Source organism: Eubalaena glacialis (assembly GCF_028564815.1).
Source record: "Eubalaena glacialis isolate mEubGla1 chromosome Y unlocalized genomic scaffold, mEubGla1.1.hap2.+ XY SUPER_Y_unloc_1, whole genome shotgun sequence".
NCBI classification, from domain to species: domain Eukaryota; kingdom Metazoa; phylum Chordata; class Mammalia; order Artiodactyla; family Balaenidae; genus Eubalaena; species Eubalaena glacialis.
The window spans coordinates 817078-844289 of NW_026871142.1; the positions used below are offsets into that span (position 1 = coordinate 817078).

The 27212-nt window shown below is 39.5% G+C and overlaps 1 protein-coding gene across 1 annotated transcript in view; it reads right to left on the reverse strand.

The window, feature by feature from the left end:
- Positions 1-4590: 4590 nt before the first annotated feature.
- Positions 4591-27212, reverse strand: part of LOC133082951 (immunoglobulin-binding protein 1-like) — a 36661-nt gene continuing 14039 nt past the window's right edge. The window contains exon 6 of the mRNA XM_061179624.1: positions 4591-4886. Within this exon, the coding sequence (XP_061035607.1) occupies positions 4747-4886 (140 nt within the window). The 3' untranslated portion in view covers positions 4591-4746. The remainder of the gene's footprint in view (positions 4887-27212) is intronic.

The window sequence follows — 27212 nt, forward strand, 5'->3', positions numbered from 1 at the left end:
TAAGAAACTCTAATGGAGCCAGAGGGGTGGGGAGTGTGATGAGTTCATTGCCAGGCTGTTGAGTTTGAGTTTTTGTTCATCAAGAGGAGTGGTGTGGTAGATAGATGATAGGATATGGGTCAGGGAGCTCAGCAGAAAGGTCAGGGCTAGTGCTGGCCATCAGCATACATGTGGTGTGTCATGGAAGCCGGAGGTGGGGTGAGCTCACCCAGGCAGAAGGTAGACAAGGAAAGGAGAAGACAGGTTCCATAAAGTGGATGAGGAGTATTTCTGCCAATCTCTCAATGTCTCTGAGCCGGGGACAAGGGCACCAGGGTAGCAGAGGTCGTGTCTGTCGCTGAGTGTGGGAGGGCCTCAGAGTTCAGGCAGAAATCCTCCCTCCCAGCCCCTGGCTGCCAAGTCTCATGCGCTCACAACCTGGGTCTGGTCTTAGTAGTCCAAGAGGGCCTGGCAGAACAAGTGGGGGGGCTTTGACGGGCTTAGAAAATGTGTGGGAACCCTTAAGTGAGAGGGTGGAATAGAGAGAGGGTTTAGAAGATTCACTTGTACCAAGATTGGATGGGGCTGGAAACAGGTGAGCCTGGCACTGGGAGCAGGAATGTTCTACAGGTTGAGGGATGTAGGGCCCCAGGAAGGGGAAAGTTCTGAGTCCGGGGTATTCCCCTAGTGAGCAGGTCTCATATGTGCCCTTAAAGGGCCTGGCCGGCAAAGCTGATAGAATCATTGCTCAAAATTTAGACAGAGAAAGGGGGGGGTGGTGATCCCCAGAGCAGTGTGCCAGTGGGGTATCTCGCCCACCTTCATATGTCCCCCGTGATTTGTGCTTCCCGGGGAATGTGGCAGACTGGAAGGACGTGACCTGTGGAATCAGGCCCACCTGGAAGCCAGGCCCAGCTCGACACTTAGGGCTGAGTGATCTTTGGGAAATCCCTTCTCTGAGCCTCAAGTTCCTCATTTACAAATTGAGGCAATAATAATATCTACCTTGGGACGTTGTTGTGAGGATTAGAAATAGTCAACTCCTAGTGTACAGTAGGTGCTCAATACATGAATTCTTGTTATTTGTGCTACCAAATGGGAATAGGATGGCCTAAGTCATTGCTGAGTTGTACTCTCTTGGAAGGATTTATTGCCAGTTGGGACAAGAAACTGAAATCTTTTGTTTACCATCTTTTCACATACGTTTGTCAAAGGCGGTCTGGTGGGCAGATAAGTAAAAAACGTTCTCAATTTCCACTGCAGGTAACAATTCTCTCCTGTGCTGGTCATCTCCAGCACACAAAGAAAAGCATGTTCACAAACCTTTTTGCTGGTGGTGATATATATAGAAGACTGAGAAAGCAATAGGGGGGCAGGGGTTAAAATAAGTTGTGAAATACTGAATTTAAAAAACAATGCATCCCCTCCTCTGGGCGCCAAACTTACAAACATTTGTGCCATGTTTTCTAATTGTTCAAAGTGCTTTTCCATATTTTATTTCATTTGCTCCTTACTCTGGCCTGTGAGGTAAGTAGGCCAGATGTTGTCAGCATCTGGGAGGGGCTAAAACTGAGAGAGCTGGTATTAGAACCCATACCTCCTTGCTATGGAGCGTGAGTGAACTGAGCCAGGTTAAACCTTGGATGAATGGGTGAAAAGCAATCTGTGAGGAAATGATGTGCAGGTGTTGGAAGGAGCTGTTCTGCAAGGAGACAAAGGTCACAGTGCCGTCTTGTTGTTGGGTGTCTGAAAGAGCTGGGTGGCAGTGTATCTTTTGTGCTGATGAGCAAACCAGAGGCCCACAGTAAGGAGAGGAGGACTTTGGAACTCAGTTGACATAGAGAGGTGGATTTAGGTTCAAAAGTTTTATCATTTGCACGTTGTTTTAAATGACAGCAGTGACCCCGGTGACCTGGGTGGCCCTGGGTCACCCGGCTAGGGAGGGGCAGAGCACTGAGGATTGAGACTCAATTCAGAACCCTTAACTCCAACTTCTTGGGCTTGAAATCAGGTCATTCAGTCCCCTGCCCTGTCTTTCTTACAGCGGTGTTGAAAAGAATAAGACTGGAAAGGACAAATCACCACATGATGGCATTAAAAGAAGTAGTGCCCAGCGTTCACCTTTTCCAAATAACTAACTGGCCTCCATGTGAGAGCTACAGAGGGCAAATATTTTGGCTACACTGATATGTTTGCACGGTCTACGTATTAGCTGTGTGCTGAAGTAAGTCACTGTGTTTCCCCAAGCCAGTTTCTTTCCCTGTAAAACGAAGGCAGGCATCATCTCCTGCCTGACGGGTTGTGAGAATGAAATACGCAGCATACGTGAAATAAGCATAGCGCAAACGAAGAGGCAGTACTGTTATCTGTGGAATGCTTTGAGTCCTCGCTTGCCACAGTCCACCACACCCAGCTCACTCTAGGACCCTGAAACGCCTTCTTCTGGTGGGAGTAGAGAAGGTGGTTCTCTTTTTGTTTTCTCTAGCCGCCAGGCAGGCAGACTGAACTAGGGAGGAAAATGAAGGAAGATGGGTTTGCTCACCGCCTCTGTCTTCTTATCCCCCATCTGAGGGGGAAATGGCAGGGGGGAAGCAGGGTGGCATAACCTTTTCTTCGGTGAGTCAGCTAAAAAGGAATTTCTAGAGCTCCAATAACATATAAGTGGTGGTTTGGGTTTGGATTTTTCAAGCTGCTCCCTCTTTTTAAGCTGCTTTGAGATGCACAACTAAAAGCACATGCAATTGGGAAGCACATGGAAAATGACAGAAGCACAGCTTGTTATCAATGTGAACTTGAAGAAATCACTCAGCTTCTCTGGCCCTGTTTTCTCATCTGCAAAATGGGGACAATGCTACCTATTTTGCAGGGTCATTGTGAGTATTAATAGCATGTGAAAGTGCCGGGTCTGGTGCCTGGCACAGAACAGAGTTTCCAACACCTACCTTTCCATTCCCTTTCCCTTCCTAGTGGACAGACCATAGTCACTGAGCTCAGATGAAAACACTTATTCTTCAGCCTATTATCATGGCTGCCATTATTCATTTAATTCTCACAAAAACCCTAAGAAACAGCTCATCTATGAACATAGAGAAAACAGAGGAGCAGTTCAGAGAAGTTATATTGCCCAAGGTCACACAGCCTTCAACTTTTAAAGCCAGGATTCAAACCCACTTTGTCTAGTTTGCCTCTTAGATATCAGAATGTGAGGGGGCTTCATCAGGCTGGATCTTCTGGAAGGACCATCTTTAAATAGACTCAGACCAAGGGGATAACCCCAACCTGGCCCATTTTGGGAATGAGCTCAGGGCGGAGTTTCAAGGGCACGAAATAGGCCATTGCTAGAGGCAGCCTGGCAATAACTGGAAGAGAACTACAAATGAATGTTTGCTTCCCAAATCTGTGGGGAAGTTAATCCATGCTCTGCCAGTTTCAGGAGCTTATGTTGTGAGGGTGACATGAATCCTTTATTAAGCAGTATATGTTTAGCAGTAAATATATCATTGGTAGTCTTCTGTCATCTCTCACTAAACATAACGTCCTATTCATCGTCTGACAGCCCTCCATTTACCACCCTACAAAGGAGAGGGATCTGAGTCTCCTTTTCAAACCCCTGTCTGAAGCTAGACTGCAGAAGCTAGAATAGGAAGGCTGAGTCATCTTCTTGAAAGAAAATGAAGTGTACCAAAGCCACATAGAACAAAAGTATGTTTTCTATAGATATCATTTGTTTTCACACATGGCTTCTTTTCTAGGGTATCAACCCGGGAGCTGAGGACGTGTCTTCTCTTTACCGCAGAAAGTAGGTACCTTTCCTTGTCATCTGTGCTGTCCCCCCTCCTTCACTCCCAGTTATTGGCATGACTGCAGGTACCTTATTAACTAGCAAAATAACTGCCACGGCACACTGACCGCTTGGGACTGTGCCAGGTATGGCACAGCACGGGCAAAGAGGGCCAAATTGGTCTTCCAGCAGCCCACTTAAGAGCTAGGCTATGGCCTGAGCTGCTCTTACCCTCAGGGTTCTAGATAGATCCAGAGTAAAGGCCCTGGCCTCAGATGCTCACACAAGGATGGCTCTCATAGTGCCTTATCGGTTTCCTCATTTCTCATGGCTTAAGCAAGGAAGATTGGGTAGATAGGATTGTTATGTTCTGTTCATTTACAGCTGTAATTCCTGAAAATAGAGCCGTGTGGCAGGGCAAGTCCTGGCTTTTGTGCTTGTCCCTTGTAAAGCAAGTGTTGGGTTAGTTCACAGCACTGGGGTAGAAAGGAGAAAGCAAGCTCCAGCCAGTCTGGGCAGCTCTGATGCTGGGTAACTCACTGCCCACATCAAAGGGAGATGACTAGGATCTCTCCATAAGCCCAGGGAACCACAGCTGACCCCCTCCCCTCACCCCCTGGAAGAAAGCAGCTGATACTCATACCTCTGCACAGGCTCACATGATAGAGGGCACTTTTCTTTTTCAAAGAGAATTCATACAGCCATTGATTATACAGAACCATTTCTTAGTACTCTTTTCTTTCCATTTAAGAAAAGTGGACTATACCATGATGAGGATTCTAATGCCAAGACAAGATTGCTGGCTCATCATCTAGGGTACAAATACACACTTAATTTTTTGACATTTTAATGAACGCAAAGCAAGATTAAGCATCTCTGCCTTCGTTGTACACGACTGAAGCAGGAGCCCAGGGAAGGGAAGACTGCACAGCTTTCCTTGGTGGGGAAGACAGAAGCCCCGGTAGTCCTGTCTTGTTGTGGGGAGACTAACCCATGTTCTGTCGGTTGCCACAGCCCCTAGGATGGGTGTCCTTCCAGTCATCCCAATCCCGAGCTCTGTGGAGTGCTTGTTCATCATCCTCTTCCTCCTGTTCCTGATCTTGTCGCTGAGCTGCTGTTCTGAACTCTGCCCAAGTGGAAAAATGAGAGAGCAGGGTGAGGCAAACAGTGACTGTTACGGGCCCCAGCTCCACTCTGAATACAACCACATAACAAGAGAACAAAGAATATACCCCTAGCTGCCTACCCTGGGGCCAGCAGAACTGGGAAGAGTACTTACTATTACTTAACAGGTGACATGTTAAATAATAGTAAGACAGGATCCTCTGAGTGGTTTTCATGAGAAGGCAAAAACATATAAGTTGCCCCTCAAAATGAATTCTATTTTGGGAAAGAATTCTTGCTAAAATGGCCAATCCCTCACAACAGAAAACAAAAACACCAACTGACCAACAGAACCCCAGCAAACCAAAAACACTGAAGTGTTTCCATAGTATAGTGGTTATCACACTCGCCTGACAAAAACACTAAAGTAAAAAATATTTATGGTTTTATGATTTGTGATTTGCCAGGGAGGTGGGACTACAGGTGACTTCTCCTTCATCCATTTCCTTTATTACAGTTCTGCAATTCTGTGTGTGTATAAAATTGGAAATCACGTGGCAGTTGAAACTACCAGAAAAGAATGTGTGTTATTTTGCACGTTTGGAACAGGGTGTGAGGTCCAAATGGCACTTGTCATGCAGTGTACCAAATACTATGTCTCTTTTGCACGATTTTTTTCTTTCCTTTGTGAGGTAAAGGAACAATTTCCTAGCTACTTTGAATTTGCCCACGAGAAATACTCTCATTACCATGATAAAGAATGAAATATGTGGGGAATCTGATCTCTCCTTACAGCTTAGGAGTCTTGTGTTCTGCTTTTTTTAACCCTTTTATTGTAAAATAAAAGGTACTGGAAATCACACAAAAATATATATAACTTAAAATTTGATAAGGAGGCTATACCTTTATAGCCTTCACTTGGGTCGAGATATATATTTTCTGTACCCATCCCCAAAGCTTCTCCGTGAGCATCTACCACATGACACCCTGTGCTCACTGGCAGTTAATTCCCATTCCTTCCGTCCCTGGAAATCACCAAGCTACCTTCTATCTCTACAGATTTGCCTATTCTGAACATTTCACATAAATGGAATCAAGTAACAAGTGGTCTTTTGTGTCTGACTTCTTTCACTTAGCATAATGCTTTTGAGGTTAGTCTTACCCATTTTCAAATATTTTAATATAGTTTTAATCTACAGGTTTCTTCTTCCAGCCCTTTCTTTCCTTACAAGTTCTCTATTGAAGAGGCAGGGGCATTTGACCTGTAGTTTCCCCAAATCTGGATTTTGCTGACGGCATAGTCGTGATGGAGTCCAACATGTTCTTCTGTATTTCTGCAGATTGGCAAGTGGACACAGAGCTTGATATGACTCAGGGTTGATCCCTTCGCGTGAATACAGGTGGTGCTATCCTCCCCCAGCAGGTGGCACATAGTATCTGTGTCTCCTATGTTGTGATGTTAGCAGCTGTTGATGCTCAATGCCTAGATCCGTTAATTTTCCCAGGGTTTCAAAATGGTGATACTCTTTAACATTTCCTTTTTTATTAAGTAGAATGCTTTTTATAAAGAGAGGCTTTCCCTCACCTACTACTATTTACAGGAAAAGAAAACAAGATTAATGCTTGATTCCTCTGCTTTAATTTACCATTTCTCAAGGTAATAAATTGGTTCCTTATCATCCTCTGAAATTGAACAATTTTTGTTTTAACTATAGTTATGAACTCATGGATTTAAACATATTTGATGGGTTTCAATGAATTGCAATGATTTCTAAAAAATATTCAAATAAGCTTTCTAATTTTAGTTTTAATTTACAGAAAAATTGAGAAGATAGTACAGAGTTCTTATACATCTGTACCCAATTTCCCTTATTGTTAACATCTTACATTCCTATGGTTTGTGTGTCATAACTAATGAACCAATACTGATACATACATAACAACTAAAGTTCCTACTTTATTCAGATTTCCTTAGGTTTTACGTAATGTCCTTCTTTTTTGGTTCCAGAATCCCATCAAATATTCCATATTACATTAGTCCTCTGTCTCCTTCATCTCCTCTTGGCTGTGAGAATTTCTCACTTTCCTTGTTTTTGATGACCTGGACAGTTTTGAGGGGTACTCATCAGGTATTTTGCAGAATGTCCCTCAACCTGGGGTTGCCTCATATTTTTCTCATAATTAGACTAGGGTTATGACTTTTGGAAGAGAATAACACAGTGAAGTTTCCTCCTTATCACATCAAACCAAGGCTACACACCACAAACATGACTTACCATTGTTGATGTTAACTGGGATCACTTCAGGTAGTGTTTGTAGGGTTCCCAACTGCTCCCCCCTCCTTCTATAGTATAGTCTTCGGAAGCAAGTAACTAAACATAGCCTACACTTAAGGGGTGAGGAGTTATGCTGCATCTCCTTGAGACAGGTGTATATACACAAATTATTTAGAATTATTCTGTAGGGGAGATTGGTCTCTTCGCCCCTATCTATTTATGTAATCGTTTATTTCTATCACTATAGACTCACGGACACATTTTATTCCTTGTGTTTTAATCCAATACTGCTATTTTCCTGCTCACATTCTTCCAGTTTTGGCCAGTAACAGTTCTTTCCAAAGGCCCTGTGTCACATTAACATACCTCAATATTTTTTTGTTTGTTGTTATTGTTTTTTGAGTGCTTCTTTATTTTCTAGTACTATAAGATATTTCAGGTTCATCTTGTATATTCCCTGTCCAGCCCTAGAATTATCCATTTCTCTAAGGAGCCCTTTAATTGGAGAATAGTATTAGAAACCAAGATTTGGGCACTAGATGTGCTCGTTGCTACTGGCAATTATCCTTTTTCAAGCCAAACTGTCTTTGGCCAGTGGAAACGTCTTCAAAGTGGCTTCTGAGTCCTTTTGACATGACCATAGCAGTCTTTGAAAGCTTCTTTCCTATCCTTTATGACAAGATGTTCCAAGCTCATCTTATTTATTTCCTGCTGCAAACTTGGAATTAGCTATTTCTCTAAGACATCCTGGTTTATTTTAATGGGAATGGTATTTCAAGAACAGAACCTGGGTTACTAGGTGTGCTCATTGCTTCTGGGCTGGTCATTGTTTCTAAGCCTTTTCAGCGGAAAAAGCAAAAGTGTGTGTGTGTGTGTGTGTGTGTGTGTGTGTACTTTTCAATAAAATTTCTCATGAGTTCATATTCAGGACTACAGGGGTGTTTTGTTTCTAACTCAAATTCTTTTGAGTTACATCTGTATTCTTCCACACTAAAAGTCTTAGCTCTCAAAGACAGAGGATGATGGAATTTGAATATCTCATAATTACTCAGTTAATATTATCTCACATTACACAGTCCTGGAATAACACTAATACTGTTACCAATATAATTGCTGAGAACAGTTCTTTTTTTTGCATATTCTTTCCCCATTTCTCCATGGGGAGATCTACATTACCAGAGCACTGGGCATATAGGCATTATTACTTTCTCTCTTTCAAATCTCATTTAGTCTTAGTTCTACAAGTAACTATGTATTTAATGCTGACTGATAGTACTTATATCAATGTCTCTAGCATCACTTTGGTTGTCTTAAGCTCATTCTCTAGCAAATTTCTCAGAAAGGGATCATGGGACCAATATTTCCTGACTTCCTGTATGTTGATAAATACCTGTACCCTTTATACCTAAAAGTCAGTTTTACCGGATATAATGTTCTTGGCTCACATTTTTTCCCCTTGAGTGTCTTAAATGTTACTCCATTTTCTTCTGGCATAAAGTGTTGGCGTCAAAAAGTTTGAAGATGATCGAATTTTCCTTCCTTTACAACCCACCTGCTGTTTTTGCTGAAGTAGCCAAGGCATTGCTTTTTTTAAAAAAAGTCTAGTAATTTTATTAGAATGTGTCTTGCTGTTGGTCATTCTGGAGCAAAATTCTTAGGTACGCGGTGTGCTTTTTAAAAGCAATCTAAAGTTTCCTCAATATTAGTTTTTTAAAAAAAAATATCTTTATTGGAGTATAACTGCTTTACAATGTTATGTTAGTTTCTGCTGTACAACAAAGTGAATCAGCTTTATGTATACATGTATTCCCATATCCCCTCCCTCTTGCATCTCCCTCCCACCCTCCCTACCCCACCCCTCTAGGTGGTCACAAAGCACTGAGCTGATCTCCCTGTGCTATGCAGCTGCTTCCCAATAGCCATCCATTTTACATTTGGTAGTGTATATATGTCCATGCCACTCTCTCACTTCATCCCAGCTTACCCTTCTCCCCCAACATATCCTCAAGTCCATTCTCTACATCTGCGTCTTATTCCTGCCCTGCCACTAGGTTCATCAGTACTGTTTTTTTAGATTCCATATATGTGCGTTAGCATATGATATTTGTTTTTCTCTTTCTGACTTACTTCACTCTGTATGACAGTCTCTAGGTCCATCCAATATTAGTTTTAAGCATTTTTTTCTTTTTCCTTGCTTCGGTATCCTTCTTTAGATAATCTTATTATCTATATGTCAGGTGTTCTTTGCTATCTTTCATATTTGTCACTTTTTCTAGAAGTCTGTTCATCTTTGCCTCTTTTTGATTTAAAACATTTTCCTTTTTACTTCAGAAAGGCATTTTCTGCTATATTCAATCATTCTTGTTTTCTTCTAGTTTAGCCTTCATTTCTTTTCTTTTATTCAAATTGAAGTCTAACTGATGTACAATATTAGTTTCAGGTGTACAACATGTTGATTTAATATTTTATATATTATATTCCATTTAGAGTTATTATAAAATATTGGGAAGATGGTGGAAGTGTAAGAAGTGGAGATCACCTTCCTCCCCACAAATACAACAGAAATACATCTACATGTGGAACAACGCTTACAGAACACCTACTGAACGCTGGCAGAAGACCTCAGACCCCCCAAAAGACAAAAAACTCCCCACGTACCTGGGTAGGGCAAAAGAAAAAAGAAAAAACAGAGACAAAAGAATAGGGATGGGACCCGCACCAGTGGGAGAGAGCTGTGAAGGAGGAAAGGTTTCCACACACTAGGAAGACCCTCCATTGGCAGAGATGGGGGTGGGGGGGGGAAGCTTCGGAGCCACGGAGGAGAGCACAGCCACAGGGGTGCAGAGGGCAAAGTGGAGAGATTCCCGCACAGAGGATCAGTGCTGACCAGCACTCACCAGCCCGAGAGGCTTGACTGCTCACCCGCCGGGGTGGGTGGGGGCTGGGAGCTGAGGCTCGGGCTTTGGAAGTCAGACCCCATGGAGAGGACTGGGGTTGGCTGCGTGAACACAGCCTGAAGGGAGCTGGTGTGCCACAGCCAGCCGGAGGGAGACCGGGAAAAAGTCTGGAACTGCCGGAGAGGCAAGAGACTTTGTCTTGCCTCTTTGTTTCATGGTCCGTGAGGAGAGGGGAATAAGAGCGCCACTTAAAGCAGCTCCAGAGATGGGCGTGAGCCAAGGTTATCAGCGTGCACCACAGAGACGGGCATGAGATTCTAAGGATGCTGCTGCAGCCACCATGAAGCCTGTGTGCAAGCACAGGTCACTATCCACACCTCCCCTCCCAAGAGCCTGTGCAGCCCGCCACTGTCAGGGTCCCCTGATCCAGGGACAACATCCCTGGGAGAACACACGGCACGCCTCAGGCTAGTGCAACGTCATGCCAGCCTCTGCCACCACAGGCTCGCCCTGCATCTATACCCTTCCTTGCCCCCGACCTGAGTGAGCCAGATCCCCTGTATCAGCTGCTCCTTTAACCCCGTCCTGTCTGGGCAGGAACAGATGCCCTCAGGCGACCTACACACAGAGGCAGGGTCAAATCCAAAGCTGAACCCCAGGAGCTGCGCGAACAACGAAGAGAAAGGGAAATCTCTCCCAGCAGCCTCAGGAGCAGCGGATTAAATCTCCACAATCAACTTGATGTACCCTGAATCTCTGGAACACCTGAATAGACAATGAATCATCCCAAATTGAGGTGGTGTACTTTGGGAACAGCGATATATATATATTTTTCCTTTTTCTCTTCTTGTGACTGGGTATGTGTATGCTTCTGTGTGTGATTTTGTCTGTACAGCTTTGCTTTTACCATTTGTCTTAGAGTTCGGTCTGTCCGTTTTTTTTGGTTTTTTTTAGTATAGCTTTTAGCGCTTGATATCATTGGTGGATTTGTTTTGTTTGGTTGCCCTCTTCTTTCTTTTCTCTTTTCTTTTACTACTTTTCTAAATTAAAAAAAAACATTTAATATTTATTTTTTATTTTAATAACTTTATTTTATTTTTTCTTTCTTTCTTTCTCCTGTTTATTCTAAGCCTTATGGATGACAGGGTCTTGGTGCTCCAGCCGGGAATCAGGGCTGTGCCTCTGAGGTGGGAGAGCCGAGCTCAGGACACTGGTCCACCAGAGACCTCCCAGCTCCATGTAATATCAAATGGCAAAAATCTCCCAGAGATCTCCATCACAACACCAAGACCCAGCTCCACTCAACGACCAGCAAGCTACAGTGCTGGACACCCTATGCCAAACAACTAGCAAGACAGGAACACAACCCCACCCATTAGCAGAGAGGCTGCCTAAAATCAAAATAAGGTCACAGGCACCCCAAAACAAACCACCGGACGAGGTTCTGCCCACCAGAAGAAACAAGATCCAGCCTCATCCACCAGCACACAGGCACTAGTCCCCTCCACAAGGAAGCCTACACAACCCACTGAACCAACCTTACCCACTGGGAGCAAACACCAAAAACAATGGGAACTAAGAACCTGCAGCCTGCAAAAAGGAGACACCAAACACAGTCAGTTAAGCAAAATGAGAACAGAGAAATGCACAGCAGTTGAAGGAGCAAGGTAAAAACCCACCAGACCAAACAAATGAAGAGGAAATAGGCAGTCTATGTATTTCTGAAAAGAATTCAGAGTAATGATAGTAAAGATGATCCAAAATCTTGGAAATAGAATGGAGAAAATACAAGAAACATTTAACAAGGACCTAGAAGAACTAAAGAGCAAACAAACAGTGATGAACACAATAAATGAAATTAAAAATTCTCTAGAAGGGATCAATAGCAGAATAACTGAGGCAGAAGAATGGATAAGTGACCTGGAAGATAAAATAGTGGAAATAACTACTGCAGAGCAGAATAAAGGAAAAAAATGAAAAGAATTGGGGACAGTCTCAGAGACCTCTGGGACAACATTTAACGCCCCAACAATAGCATTATATGGGTCCCAGAAGAAGAAGAGAAAAAGAAAGGGACTGAGAAAATAATTGAAGAGATTATAGTTGAAAACTTCCCTAACATGGGAAAGGAAATAGTTAATCAGGTCCAGGAAGCACAGACAGTCCCATACAGGATATATCCAAGGAGAAACATGCCAAGACACATATTAATCAAACTATCAAAAATAAAATGCAAAGAAAACATATTAAAAGCAGCAAGGGAAAAACAACAAATACCATACAAGGGAATCCCCATAAAGTTAACAGCTGACCTTTCAGCAGAAACTCTGCAAGCCAGAAGGGAGTCGCAGGACATATTTAAAGTGCTGAAATGGAAAAACCTACAACCAAGATTATTCTACCCAGCAAGGATCTCACTCAGATTTGACAGAGAAATTAAAACTTTTACAGACAAGCAAAAGCTAAGAGAACTCAGCACCACTAAACCAGCTTTACAACAAATGCTAAAGGAACTTCTCTAGGCAGGAAACAAAAGAGAAGGAAAAAACCTACAATAACAAACACAAAACAATTAAGAAAATGGTAATAGAAATATACATATCAATAATTACCTTAAATGTAAATGGATTAAAGGCTCCAACCAGAAGACACAAACTGGCAGAATGGATACAAAAACAAGACACCCCCTTCAGACATAGGGACACATACAGACTGAAAGTGAGGGGATGGAAAACGATATTCCATGCAAATGAAAATCAAAAGAGAGCTGGCATACCAATTCTCATATCAGACAAAATAGACTTTAAAACAAAGACTATTACAAGAGACAAAGAACGATACTACATAATGATCAAGGGATCAATCCAAGAGGAAGATATAACAACCATAAATATTTATGCACCCAACATAGAAGCACCTCAATACACAAGGCAAATGCTAACAGCCATAAAAGGGGAAATAGACAGTAACACAATCATAGTAGGGTACTTTAACACCCCACTTTCACCAATGGACAGATCATCCAAAATGAAAATAAATAAGGAAACACAAGCTTTAAATGATGCATTAAACAAGATGGACTTAACTGATAATTATAGGACATTCCATCTAACAACAACAGAATACACTTTCTTCTCAAATGCTCAAGGAACATTCTCCAGGAAAGATCATATCTTGGGTCACAAATCAAGCCTTGGTAAATTTAAGAAAATTGAAATCGTATCAAGTACGGTTTCTGACCACAACGCTATGAAACTAGATATCAATTACAGGAAAAAAACTAAAAAATACAGACATGTGGAGGCTAAACAATACACTACTTAATAACCAAGAGATCACTGAAGAAATCAAAGGGGAAATCAAAAAATACCTAGAGACAAATGACAATGAAAACATGATGACCCAAAACGTATGGGATGCAGCAGAAGCAGTTCCAAGAGGGAAGTTTATAGCAGTACAGACCTAACTTAAGAAACAAGAAACATCTCAAATAAACAATCTAACCTTACACCTAAAGCAGTTAGAGAAAGAAAAACAAAAAAAAAAACCCCAAAGTTAGCGGAAGGAAAGAAATCATAAAGATCAGAAATAAATGAAAAAAGAAATGAAGGAAACAATAGCAAACAGCAATAAAACTAAAAGCTGGTTCTTTGAGAAAATAAAATTGATAAACCATTAGCCAGACTCATCAAGAAAAAAAGGGAAAAGCCTCAAATCAATAGAATTAGAAATGAAAAAGGAGAAAAAACTGACACTGCAGGAATACAAAGGATCATGAGAGATTACTACAAACGACTATATGCCAATAAAATGGACAACCTGGAAGAAATGGACAAATTCTTAGAAAAGCACACCCTTCCGAGACTGAACCAGGAAGAAACAGAAAATATAAACAGACCAATTCCAAGCACTGAAATTCAGACTCTGATTAAAAACCTTCAAACAAACAAAAGCCCAGGACCAGATGGCTTCACAGGCGAATTCCATCACACATTTAGAGAAGAGCTAACACCCATCCTTCTCAAACTCTTGCAAACTATAGCAGAGGGAGGAACACTCCTAAACTCATTCTACGAGGCCACCATCAAGCTGATACCAAAACCAGACAAAGATGTCACAAAGAAAACTACATGCCAATATCACTGATAAACACAGATGCAAAAATCCTCAACAAAATACTAGCAAACAGAATCCAACAGCACATTAAAAGGATCATACACCATGATCAAGTGGGGTTTGTCCCAGGAATGCAAGGATTCTTCAATATATGCAAATCAATCAATGTGATACACCATATTAACAAATTGAAGAATAAAAAAACATATGATCATCTCAATAGATGCAGAAAAAGCTTTTGACAAAATTCAACACCCATTTATGATAAAAACCCTCCAGAAAGTAGGCATAGAGTGAACTTACCTTAACATAATAAAGGCCATATATGACAAACCCACAGTCATCATCGTCCTCAATGGTGAAAAACTAAAACCATTTCCACTAAGATCAAGAACAAGACAAGGTTGCCCACTCTCACCACTATTATTCAACATTGTTTTGGAAGTTTTAGCCACAGCAATCAGAGAAGAAAAAGAAATAAAAGGAATCCAAATCAGAAAAGAAGAAATAAAGCTATTACTGCAGATGACATGATACTACATATACAGAATCCTAAAGATGCTACCAGAAAACTACTAGAGCTAATCAATGAATCTGGTAAAGTAGCAGGATACAAAATTAATGCACAGAAATCTCTTGCAATCCTATACACTAAGGATGAAAAATCTGAAAGTGAAATTAAGGAAACACTCCCTTTTACCACTGCAACAAAAATAATAAAATACCTAGGAATAAACCTACCTAAGGAGACAAAAGACCTGTACCCAGAAAACTATAAGACACTGATGAAAGAAATTAAAGGTGATACAAATAGATGGAGAGATATACCATGTTCTTGGACTGGAAGAATCAACATTGTGAAAATGACTCTACTACCCAAAGCAATCTACACATTCAATGTAACCCCTATCAAACTACCACTGGCATTTTTCACAGAACTAGAACAAAAAATTTCACAATTTGTATGGAAACACAAAAGACCCGGAATAGCCAAAGCAATCTTGAGAAAGAAAAACGGAGCTGGAGGAATCAGACTCCCGTACTTCAGTTTAGACTAAAAAGCTACAGTTATCAAGACAGTATGGTACCGGCACAAACACAGAAATACACATCAAAGGAACAGGATAGAAAGCCCAGAGATAAACCCATGCACATAGGTCACCTTATTTTTGATAAAGGAGGCAAGAATACACAACGGAGAAAAGACAGCCTCTTCAAAGTGGTGCTGGGAAAACTGGACAGCTACATGTAAAAGAATGAAATTAGAACATTCCCTAACACCATACACAAAAATAAACTCAAAATGGATTAAAGACCTAAATGTAAGGCCAGACACTATCAAACTCTTAGAGGAAAACATAAGCAGAACACTCTATGACATAAATCACAGCAAGATCCTTTTTGACCCACATCCTAGAGAAAGGAAGTAAAAACAAAAATAAACAAATGGGACCTAATGAAACGTAAAAGCTTTTGCACAGCAAAGGAAACTACAAACAAGATGAAAAGACAACCCTCAGAACGGGAGAAAATATTTGCAAACGAATCAACGGACAAAGGATTAATTTCCAAAATGTATAAACAGCTCATTCAGCTCAATATTAAAAAACAAACAACTCAATCCAAAATGAGCAGAAGACCTAAACAGACATTTCTCCAAAGAAGACATACAGATGGCCAAGAAGCACATGAAAAGCTGCTCAACATCACTAATTATTAGAGAAATGCAAATCCAAACTACAATGAGGTATCACCTCACACCGGTTAGAGTGGGCATCATCAGAAAATCTACAAACAACAAATGCTGGAGAGTGTGTGGAGAAAAGGGAACCCTCTTTCACTCTTGGTGGGAATGTAAATTGGTACAGCCACTATGGAGAACAGTATGGAGGTTCCTTAAAAAAGTAAAAACAGAACTACCATACGACCCAGCAATCCCACTATTGGGCATATACCCTGAGATAACCATAATTCAAAGAGTCACATACCACAATGTTCATTGCAGCTCTATTTACAATAGCCAGGACATGGAAGCAACCTAAGTGTCCATCAACAGATGAATGGATAAAGATGTGGCACATATATACAATGGAACATTACTCAGCCATAAAAAGAAAGGAAACTGAGTTATTTGTAGTGAGGTGGATGGACCTAGATCTGTCATACAGAGTGAAGTAAGTCAGAAAGAAAAATACAAATACCATATGCTAACACATATATACGGTATATTAAAAAAATTTTAAAAAAAAGGTCATGAAGAACCTAGGGGCAGGATGGGAATAAAGACACAGACCTACTAGAGAATGTACTTGAGGACACAGGGATGGGGAAGGGTAAGCTGGGACAAAGTGAGAGAGTGGCATGGACATACACTACCAAATGTAAAACCAATAGCTAGTGGGAAGCAGCCGCATAGCACAGGGAGATCAGCTTGGTGCTTTGTGACCACCTACAGGGGTGGGATAGGGACGGTGGGAGGGAGGGAGATGTAAGAGGGAAGAGATATGGGGATATATGTATATGTATAGCTGATTCACTTTGTTATAAAGCAGAAACTAACACTCCATTGTAAAGCAATTGTACTCCAATAAAGATGTTAAAAAAAAATTGGCTATATTCCCTGTGCTGTACAATGTATCTTTGTAGCTTATTCATTTTATACATAGTAGCTGGTACCTCTTAATCCCCTACCATCTTGCCCTTCCCTCCCTTTTCTCTCCTCACTGGTATCCACTAGGTTGTCCTCTGTATCTGTGAGTCTGGTTCTGTTATATTTTTTATTAGATTTTTTTTTGATTCCACATATAAGTGATATCATACAGTATTTGTCTTTCTCCGACTTATTTCACTAAGCACTAATACCCTCTAGGGGCCATCCATGTTGTTGAAAATGGCAGAGTTTCACTCTTTTTAGGGTTAATACTCCACTGTATATATATATATATATACATATATATATATATACATATATATATATACATATATATATATACATATATATATATATACATATATATATATATACATGTATATATATATATATACACACACACACACCACATCTTCTATATCTATTCGTCTACTGACGGACACCTTTGGTTGCTTCCAGATACTGGCTAATGTAAACAATGCTGCTATGAACATTGGGGTGCATGTATCTTTTTGAATTAGTGTTTCCATTTTCTTTGGATAAAAACCCAGGGGTAGAATTGCTGGATCATATGGTAGTTCTATTTTAATTTTTTGACAAACTGCCACACTGCCTTCCATAGTAGCTACACCGATTTATATTCCCACCAACAGCATAGTCGGGTTTCCATTTCCATACATCTTCGCCAACATTTGTTATTTGTAGACTTCTTGATGATAGCCATTCTGACAGGTGTGAGGTGATATCTCATTATGGTTTTGATTTGCATTTCTCTGATGATTAGCAATGTTGATGAGCAGCATCTTTTCATGTTCCTGTTGGTCATCTGTATATCTTCTTTGGAAAGATGTCTACTCAGGTTGTCTGTCCATTTTTAAGTTTTTTTAATATTGAGTTATATGAGCTATTTATATATTTTGGATATTAACCCCTTATTGGGCATATCATTTGCAAAATATTTTCTCCCATTCTGTAGGTTACCTTTTCATTTTGTTGTTGGTTTCCTTTGCTGTGCGAAAATTTTTAAGTTTAATTAGGTCCCACTTGTTAATTTTTGCTTTTGTTTCCTTTGTCTGAGGAGACATCCATAAAAGTATTGTTACGATTTATGTCAAAGAGTGTTCTGCCTTAGCCTTCATCTTTATTATTTTTATTTTTATTTTTTGGCCACACCACATGGCATGTGGGATCTTAATTCCCCAACCAGGGATCGAACCTGTGCTCCCTGCAGTGGAAGAATGAAGTCTTAACCACTGGACCGCCAGGGAAGTCCCAGCCTTCCTTTCTCTTTTTTTTTCTTTTTTAATTTACTTGGCTGCATTGGATCTTAGTTGTGGCATGCAGGCTCTAGAGTGCATGGGTTTACTTGCCCCACAGCATGTGGGATCTTAGTTCCCTGACCAGGGATCGAACTCGCATCCCCTGCATTGGAAGGCAGATTCTTAACCACTGACCACCAGGGAAGTCCCTCAGCCTTCATTTCTCAAGTGATTCTTTCTTCTTACTTCCCCCAAGTTGTCACTACATTTCTGAGTTTTTCTAATCCTGCTTTGTATTGTTCTTTCATGTCTTATTTAATTTTCTTAATGTCTTCCAACTCATTTTTAAACAGTATATTTTAAATTTGTTGTTTTCTGAACGTGTCTTTCTGGAATTTTTTCCCCCTTTTTCTCTTTTTTTTTAGTTGAAGTATAGTTGATTTACAATACTGTGTTAGTTTCAGGTGTACAGCAAAGTGATTCAGTTATGTATATATATATATATGTTTTTTCAGTTTATATCCTTTATATCACTTACATGTGGAATCTAAAAAATAATACAAATGAAACTATATACAAAACAGAAACTGACTCACAGATATAGAAAACAAATTTATGGTTCCCAAAGCAGAGAGGGAAGGAGGGACAAATTAGGAGTATGGGATTAACAGATACAAACTACTATACATAAAATAGATAAGCAACATGGAATGCTTTTGATTCTCTCCTTTTTCTCCTTATAATAATTTTGTGTGGGATCTGACCTTGATTAATTTTCCATTCATTTTTCTCACAGCTTTATTGAGATATTTTTCACATACCATAAAATTCACCCATTTAAAATGCACAATTCAGTGGTTTTTAGTATATTCAGAACTCTGCAACCATCATCACAATCTGTTGCTCATTCTTATGTGTGCTAAGCTTTCCTGAACTTTTAGAAAGAACTATGGTTCAGGGTGGCTTTTCTAACTTCACAGAGGCTCCCTTTCTGCTGTTTTTATGTATGTTAAAGGAATACGATGACTTGCTTCATTAGAGTTCTTGGTTCTGGTCCTCTCTCCCATTCTTATCTAGACCTTTTCTTTCCTTATTCTTTTTTGTCCCTGTTCTGCTCAATTTGAATTCTATTCTCAGCAATTTCTCCTCAGTGTGGGACTGTGTATGAGTCGGGAGATCTGGTGGCTCATTTTCAAGAGTTCATTAAGGGTTAGCTTGCTCCATCCCTTTCAGACCTTCTGACCACAGGTTCCTTGTATTCATTCAGTTTTTATTGGAGGGCAAAATCTCTCCCATTTCAACTAATGTTCTTAAACCGAACTGCCACACTTCTATTTTTTTCATTAAAAATGTTTAATTGAAGTATAGTTGACATACAATATAATATTTGTTTCAGATGTACAACATAGTGATTCTATATTTGTATCAATTATGTGTCATACAAAGTTAATTTAATATTATTGACTATATTCCCTGTGCTGTGCATTACATCCCTGTGACTTATTTATTTTATAACTGGTAATTTGTATCTCTTAATCCCATTCACCTATTTCACCAATCCTCCCATTCTCTCAACCACTAGTTTGTTCTCTGTATCTATGAGTCTGTTTCTGGGTTTTTTAGGACTCATTTGTTTTATTTTTCTCTGTCTGACTTATTCACTTAGCATAATACCCTCCAGGTCCATCCATGTTGTCATAGATTGCAAGATTTCATTCATTTTTATGGCTTAGTGGTGTTGGGAAAACTGGAGAGCTACAAGTAAAAGAAACTAGACCATTTTCTCACATCATTTACAAAAATAAACTCAAAATGAATTAAAGACTTAAATGTAAGACCTGAAGCCATAAAACATCTAGAAGAAAACACAGGCAGTATGCTCTTTGAAATTGGTCTTAGCAATATTTTTTTTGATCTGTCTCCTCAGGCAATGGCAACAAAACCAAAAATAAACAAACGGAACCATACGGAGCTAAAAAACTTTGGCACAGCAAAGGGAACCATCAGCAAAACAAAAAGGCAACTTAACTGAATGGGAGAAGATGTTTGCAAATAATACATCTGTTAAGGGGTTAATATCCAAAATATATAAAGAACTCATACAACTCAGTACAAACAATCTGAATAAGAAATGGGCAGAAGACCTGAATAGATATTTTTCCAAAGAAGACACAGAGATGGCCAACAGGCACATGAAAAGGTACTCAACATCATTAATCATAAGGGAAATGTAAATCAAAACCACCTCAAATGCAATGAGATACCACCTCACACTTGTCAGAATGCCACGCTTTTTAGTGAATACTTGTTTGTTGTTTTGGAATTCTCCTGTTTGTCAGGTCTTTCACATGGTCCGTCAACTCCTTGTGCTTTCTCCTACACAGATGTTCATTCCTTGTTGATCTTGTGGCTATGCATGATCTGCCCTTACCTGTTTTTATTTTGAGTTTCATGGGGATACACTGTCACTTAGTTTTGCTGTAATTATTATCCATGAATTTTTTCTTTTGTCTTTTTACTGAAATATAACATACATGCAGAAAAATACACACAGTATAGCTCAATCAATTTTCACATCTGAACACATCCATGTAATTGGTACCCAGATTAAGATACAAAACATTACTAACTCTTCAGAAGTCCCCCTCAGATCCAGTTCCATTCATGATCTCCCACTAAGGGTGAGCACCATACTGGCTTTTAACCAGCATATACAAGTTTCAGCCATGTCTGAACTTTATGCTCTTTTGTGTCTGACTTTTTTTACTCAAATTATGTTTGTAAAATTTAGCTATATTTGTTACTTATAAGTAAAGAACTATAGTCTGTTTAACCTTATTGCTAAATAGTATTTCACTGTGTGAATATGACAAAATTTATTTATCCATTCTACTATGTATGGGCACTTAAGTAGTGTTCAGTTTGGGGTATTACAAATAATGATGCTATGAGCATTCTTGTACAAGGCTTTTGAGGAAATATGGTCTCATTCCCCTTAGGTATATACCTGGGAGTGAAACTGCCAGGTCATGAGGGTATACATATGTTTGACTCTTGTGCAACACTACAACCACCAATCCCCCCGAGGTTCTCAATCTTTATTGTTTCCTTTCTTCCATATACTTTAAGCTTATTTTGTTCTTGTTTTCCCCAACTTCTTAAGTTAGTACCTTAGTAACCGATTTTACCTTTCTTTTTTCTAATACAACTACTGAAAGTTATACCTTTCCCTCTCAGCACTGCTTTAGCTGTATCCCACAAGTTTTAATGTATTTCATTATCATTCAGTTAAAAATACTTAATTTTCTTTGTGATTTCTTCTTTGACTGATGGGTTATTTATAAGTATGTTGTTTAATTTTAAAATATTTAGGGACTTTCTATATGTCATTGATTGCTAGCTGAATTAGATTGTGGTCAGAGAACATAGTGCAATTTCAATCTTTCAAAGTTTATGAAGGGACTCCCATGGTGGTCCAGTGGTTAAGAATCTGCCTTCCAATGCAGGGGACAAGAGTTCGATCCCTGGCTGGGGAAATAAGAACCCACCTGCCATGGGGCAACTAAGCCTGTGCACCACAACTCCTGAGCCCAAGCACTATAGAGCCCATGCGCCACAACTAGAGAGAAGCCCGCGTGCTGCAATGAAGAGCCCATACACCGCAACGAAAGATCTCACATGCCGCAATGAAGGTCCCACGTGCCACAACTAAGATCCAATGCAGCCAAATTAATTAATTAATTTTAAAAATAAATTACTTAATTAAAAAAAAGAAAGTTTATGGACACTTATTTGGTGGCCCAGAATATGGTCTAAGTTAGTGAACGTACCATGTGCATTTGAAAAAAGGTGTTATTTTGCAGCTATTGGATATATTTTTCTATAAATGTCAAACAGGTTAAGGTGGCTGCGAGTTTTCTCCAGATCTTTTATGTCCTTACTGATTTTCTGTCCAGAAATTCTTTCAGTTACTGAAAGAGAAGTATGAAAATCTCTAACTATGGCTGTAGATTTGTCTATTTCTCCATTTAATTCTGTCAATTTTTTCTTCATGTGATTTGAAGGTTGTTATTAGTCACAAACATGTTTATGATTGCTATGTCTTCCAGATAAATTGCCCCTTTTATCAGCACTAAATGTCTTTTTGAAAGTCCAGTAACACCTTTTGTCTTGAAGTCTACTTTATCTGACATTATATAGCTTCTGCAGCTTTGTTATGTTTACTGTTAGCATGGCATATTTAAAAAATCTTTTTACATTCCACCAATCTGTACCTTTATATTTAAATGCATCTCTTGATAGGAGATCAAGAGGGTGGTGTAAGAAGATGTGGAGTTCACCTCTCCCCACGAACACATCAAAAATATAGCAACGTGTAGAACAATTCTCACTGAAAACTAACTGGAAATTGGCAGAAAGACTCCTGTACAACCAAGGTTGTAAGAAAGATACACAGAAGTCCATAGAGAAGCCTGGGCTCCACTCATGAGTATTGCATGGGTAGATTGCCCCCAGGTAGGGTAGAGAAACCAGCAGCCTGCTGCCCTAGGCTACTGGTTTCAGGCAACAGCCATGCTGTGCTCTCCAGCCAGAGTTGAAAGAATGTTCTAGCCCTGCTCACTTCATGCCACAAGCATGGCACTGGATCTAGGGTGGCCAGGACCTGAAAAAAAACTCGACCTTGAGATGGAGAGGTGACCCTGCCCTAGGGTGGAGCCCAGGTGGGGCAGCAGTGGTGACCATTGCTGGAATTTACTCAAGAGGCGCCCCAGAAGCAGCCCAGACTTCTGATGGCACCAGAGCTACTGGGTTTCCCACAGCTGCTTTGCTGCGTGTGTATCCCAGCCCAAGCTGAATGTTCTGGCCCTGCTCACTCCATGCCACAGTGTGGCACTACAAAAAAAGGAAATTACAGGCCAGTATATTTGATGAATATAAATGCAAAAATCCTCAACAAAATATTAGCAAGCCAAATCTAAAAATATATAAGAAGGATCATACACCACGATCAAGCTGAATTTATTCTAGGGTCACAAGGGTAATTCAATATATGCAAATTAATCAGTGTGATACACCACATTATCAAAAGGAAGGATAAAAATCACATGATCATCTCAATAGATTTAGAAAAACCAATGTGACAAAATTCAACATCCATTAATAATAAAAACTCTGAAAGTGGGTATCGAGGGAACATATCTCAACATAATAAAGGCCAATTAGGACAAACCCACAGCCAACGTCATACTTAATGGTGAAAAGCTGAAAGCCTTCCTGCTAAATTCTGGAACAAGACAAGGATGCTCATTCTCCCCACTTCTATTCAACATAGTATTAGAAGTCCTAGTCACAGCAGACAAGAAAGAAATAAAAGGCATCCAAATCAGAAGGGAAGAGGTAAAACTGTCATTATTTGCAGATGACATGGTACTATATCTAGAAAACCCTAAAGTCTCCACCCAAAAACTATTAGAACTAATAAATGAATTCAGCAAGGTTGCAGGATACAAGATCAATATACAGAAATCTGTTGCATTTCTATACACTGACAATATCAGAAAGTAAAAACAAAAAAAATCCTGCTTAAAATTGCATCAAAAAGAATAAAATACCTAGGAATAAACTTAACTAAGAAGGTGAAAGACCTATACTCTGAAAACTATAAAACATTTATAAAGGAAACTAAAGATGATACAAAGAAATGGAAAGCTATCCTGTGCTCTTGGATTAGAAGAATTAATGTTATTAAAATGGCCATGCTGTCCAAAGCAATCTACAGATTTAATGCAATCCCTATCAAAATATGCATGATATTTTTCACAGGACTAGAACAAATAACCCTAAAATTCATATGGAACCACAAAAGATCCTGAATTGCCAAAGCAATCTTGAGGAAAAAGAACAAAGCCAGAGGTATAATGCTCCCAGACTTCAGAATATACTACAAAGCTACAGTAAACAAAACAGCATGGTACTGGCATGAAAACAGATACACAGATTAATGGAACAGAATAGAGAGCCCAGAAATAGGCTATGGTCAATTAATCAATGACAAAAGAGGCAAGAATATATAATGAAGAAAAGACAGTCCCTTCGATAAGTGGTGATGGGAAAATTGGACAGCTACTTGTAAAACAATGAGATTAGAACATTCCTTCACACCATATACAAAAATGAACTCAAAATGGATTAGGAGACCTAAATATAAGACCTGAAACCATAAAACTCCTAGAAGAGAATATAGGCAGAACACTCTGACATAATCGTAGCAATATTTTTTTTTGGCTCTGTCTCCTAAGGCAAAAGAAGTAAAAGCAAAACTAAACAAATGGGACATAATTAAACTTAAAAGCTTTTACACAGCAAGGGAAAATACTGACAAAATGAAAAGACAACCTATACAGTGGGAGCAAATATTTACAACTGATGTGACCCACAAGGGACTACTATCCAAAATATTATGAACAGCTCATACAATTTATCATCAAAAAAACAAACAACCCAATAGATGGGCCGAAGACCTGAAGAGACAGTTTTCCAAAGACATACAGATGGCTAACAGGCACATGAAAAGATGCTCAACATCACTAATTATTAGAAAAATGCAAATCAAAACCACAATTAAGTATTACCTCACACCTGTCAGAATGGCTATCATCAAAAAGTCTACAAATAACAAATGCTGGGGAGGATGTGAAGAAAAGGGAACCCTCGTACACTGTTGGTAAGAATGTAAATTGGTGCAGCCACTATGCAAAACAGTATGGAAGTTCCTCAAAAACCTAAAAATAGAACTACCATATGATCCAGCAATTCCACTCCTAAGTATATATCTAGAAAAAATTAAAACACTAATTCGAAAAGATACATGCACCCTGATGTTTATAGCAGCACTATTTACAAAAGCCAAGAGATGGAAGCAACCTAAGTGCCCATCAACAGACGAATGGATAAAGACGATGTGGTATATATATATATATATATATATATATATATATATATATATATAATGTATATATATATGTATATGTATACATACATACATACACACAGAGAATGGACTATTACTCAGCCATAAAAAAGAATGAAATTCTGCAATTTGCAGCAACATGGATGGACCTAGAGGGTATTATGCTTACTGAAATAAGTCAGACAGAGAAAGACAAATACTGTATGATATTACTTATATGTGGAATCTAAAAAGTAATACAAATGAATGGATATGAAAAACAGAAACAGACTCAGAGATATAGAAAACAAACTTGTAGCTACCAAAGAGGGCAGAGGAAAGTGGGGAGGGACAAATTAGGGGTATGGGATTAACAGATACAAACTACTATGTATAACATAGATAATCAACAAGGATATATTGTATAGCACAGGGAATGATACTCATTATCTTGTAATAACTTACAATGGAGCATAATTTACAAAAATACTGAATCATTTTGCTGTACACCTGAAACTAATATTGTAAATCAACTATACTTCAATTAAAAAACAAATAAAATGCACCTCTTGTAGACAGCAGGTGGTTGAGTCTGGTAATTAATCTCTGAGTTCTAATTTGAAGGTTTATTCCATTTATATTTAACATAATTACTGACATGGCTGGATTGGGATTTACCATTCTGCTATTGGTTTTCTGTTCATCTCATCTGTTTTTTGTTTCTCCATTCTTTCTTGCCTTCCTCCCTTTTAATTTCTCCATTGACTTTATAGCTTTCTCTCTTTGCATTATTTTTGAAAAAATAGGCCTTAGTTTTAGAGCAGTCTTAGGTATAGAGTAAAACTGAATGAAAAGTACACAGCGTTCCTATATACCCCCTGCCCCACACAGACACACCCTCCCCCCACTATCAACATTGAGCCACAGTGGTACATTTGTTATAATCAATGAACCTACACTGATGCATCATCATCATGCAAAGTCCACAGTTTACATTAGGGTTCACTCTTGGTGTCGTACATTCTACGGATTTGGGCAAATGTATAAAGACATATATTCACCATTACAGCATCATACTGAGTAGTCTACCTGCCCCAAAAATCCTCTGCGTTTTGCCTATTCATCCCTTTTCCTCTAATCCCTGGCAACCACTGACCCTTTTCCTCTCCCCATAGTTTTGCCTTTTCCAGAATGTCATGTAGCTGGAATCATACAGTATGTAGCCTTTTCAGATTAGCTTCTTTCACTTAGCAATATGCATCTAAGGTTCCTCCATGTCTTTTTATGTCTTGATAGCTCATTTGTTTTTAGCAATGAATATTATTCCATTGTCTGTATGTACCACAGTTTATCCATTTGCCTACTGAGGGCATCTTGGTTGCTTCCAAATGTTGGCAATTATGAATAAAGCTGCTATAAACATTTGTGTGCAATTTTTCTGTGGACCTAACTTCAACTCATTTGGGTAAATACCAAGGAGCATGACTGCTTGATAGCATGGTAAGAGAATGTTTAATTCTGACAAACTGTCTTCCAAAGTGTCTGTACCATTTTACATTCCCACCAACAATGAATGACAGTTCCTGTTGCTCCATTATCCATGCCAGCATTTGGTGTTGTCAGTATTTTGGATTTTGGCCATTCTTATAGGGGTGTAGTGGGATCACGGTTGTTTTAATTTGCAATTCCCTAATGACATATGATGTTGGGCATCTTTTCATATGCTTATTTCCCATCTATATAATCTTCTTCAGTGAGGTGTCTAAGGTCTTTTACTCATTTTAAAATTGGGGTGTTTAGGGACTTCCCTGGTGGCACAGTGGTTAAGAATCTGCCTGCCAACGTAGGGGACACGGGTTCGAGCCCTGGTCTGGGAAGATCTCACGTGCCACAGAGCAACTAAGCCCCTGTGCCACAACTATGGAGCCCACGTGCCACAACTACTGAAGCCCAAGCACCTAGAGCCTGTGCTCTGCAACGAGAAGCCACCGCAATGAGAAGCCCACACACCACAACAAAGAGTAGCCCCCGCTCGATGCAACTAGAGAAAGCCTGCGCGCAGCAACAAAGACCCAATGCAATGAAAAATTTAATAAATAAATAAATAAAATTGGGGTGTTTAATTGAGGCATTGCTTTACTATCTCTGGGACCCACTGTTTCAAATGGGAAGGTGACAACAATTCATATCATTGTTCTTCT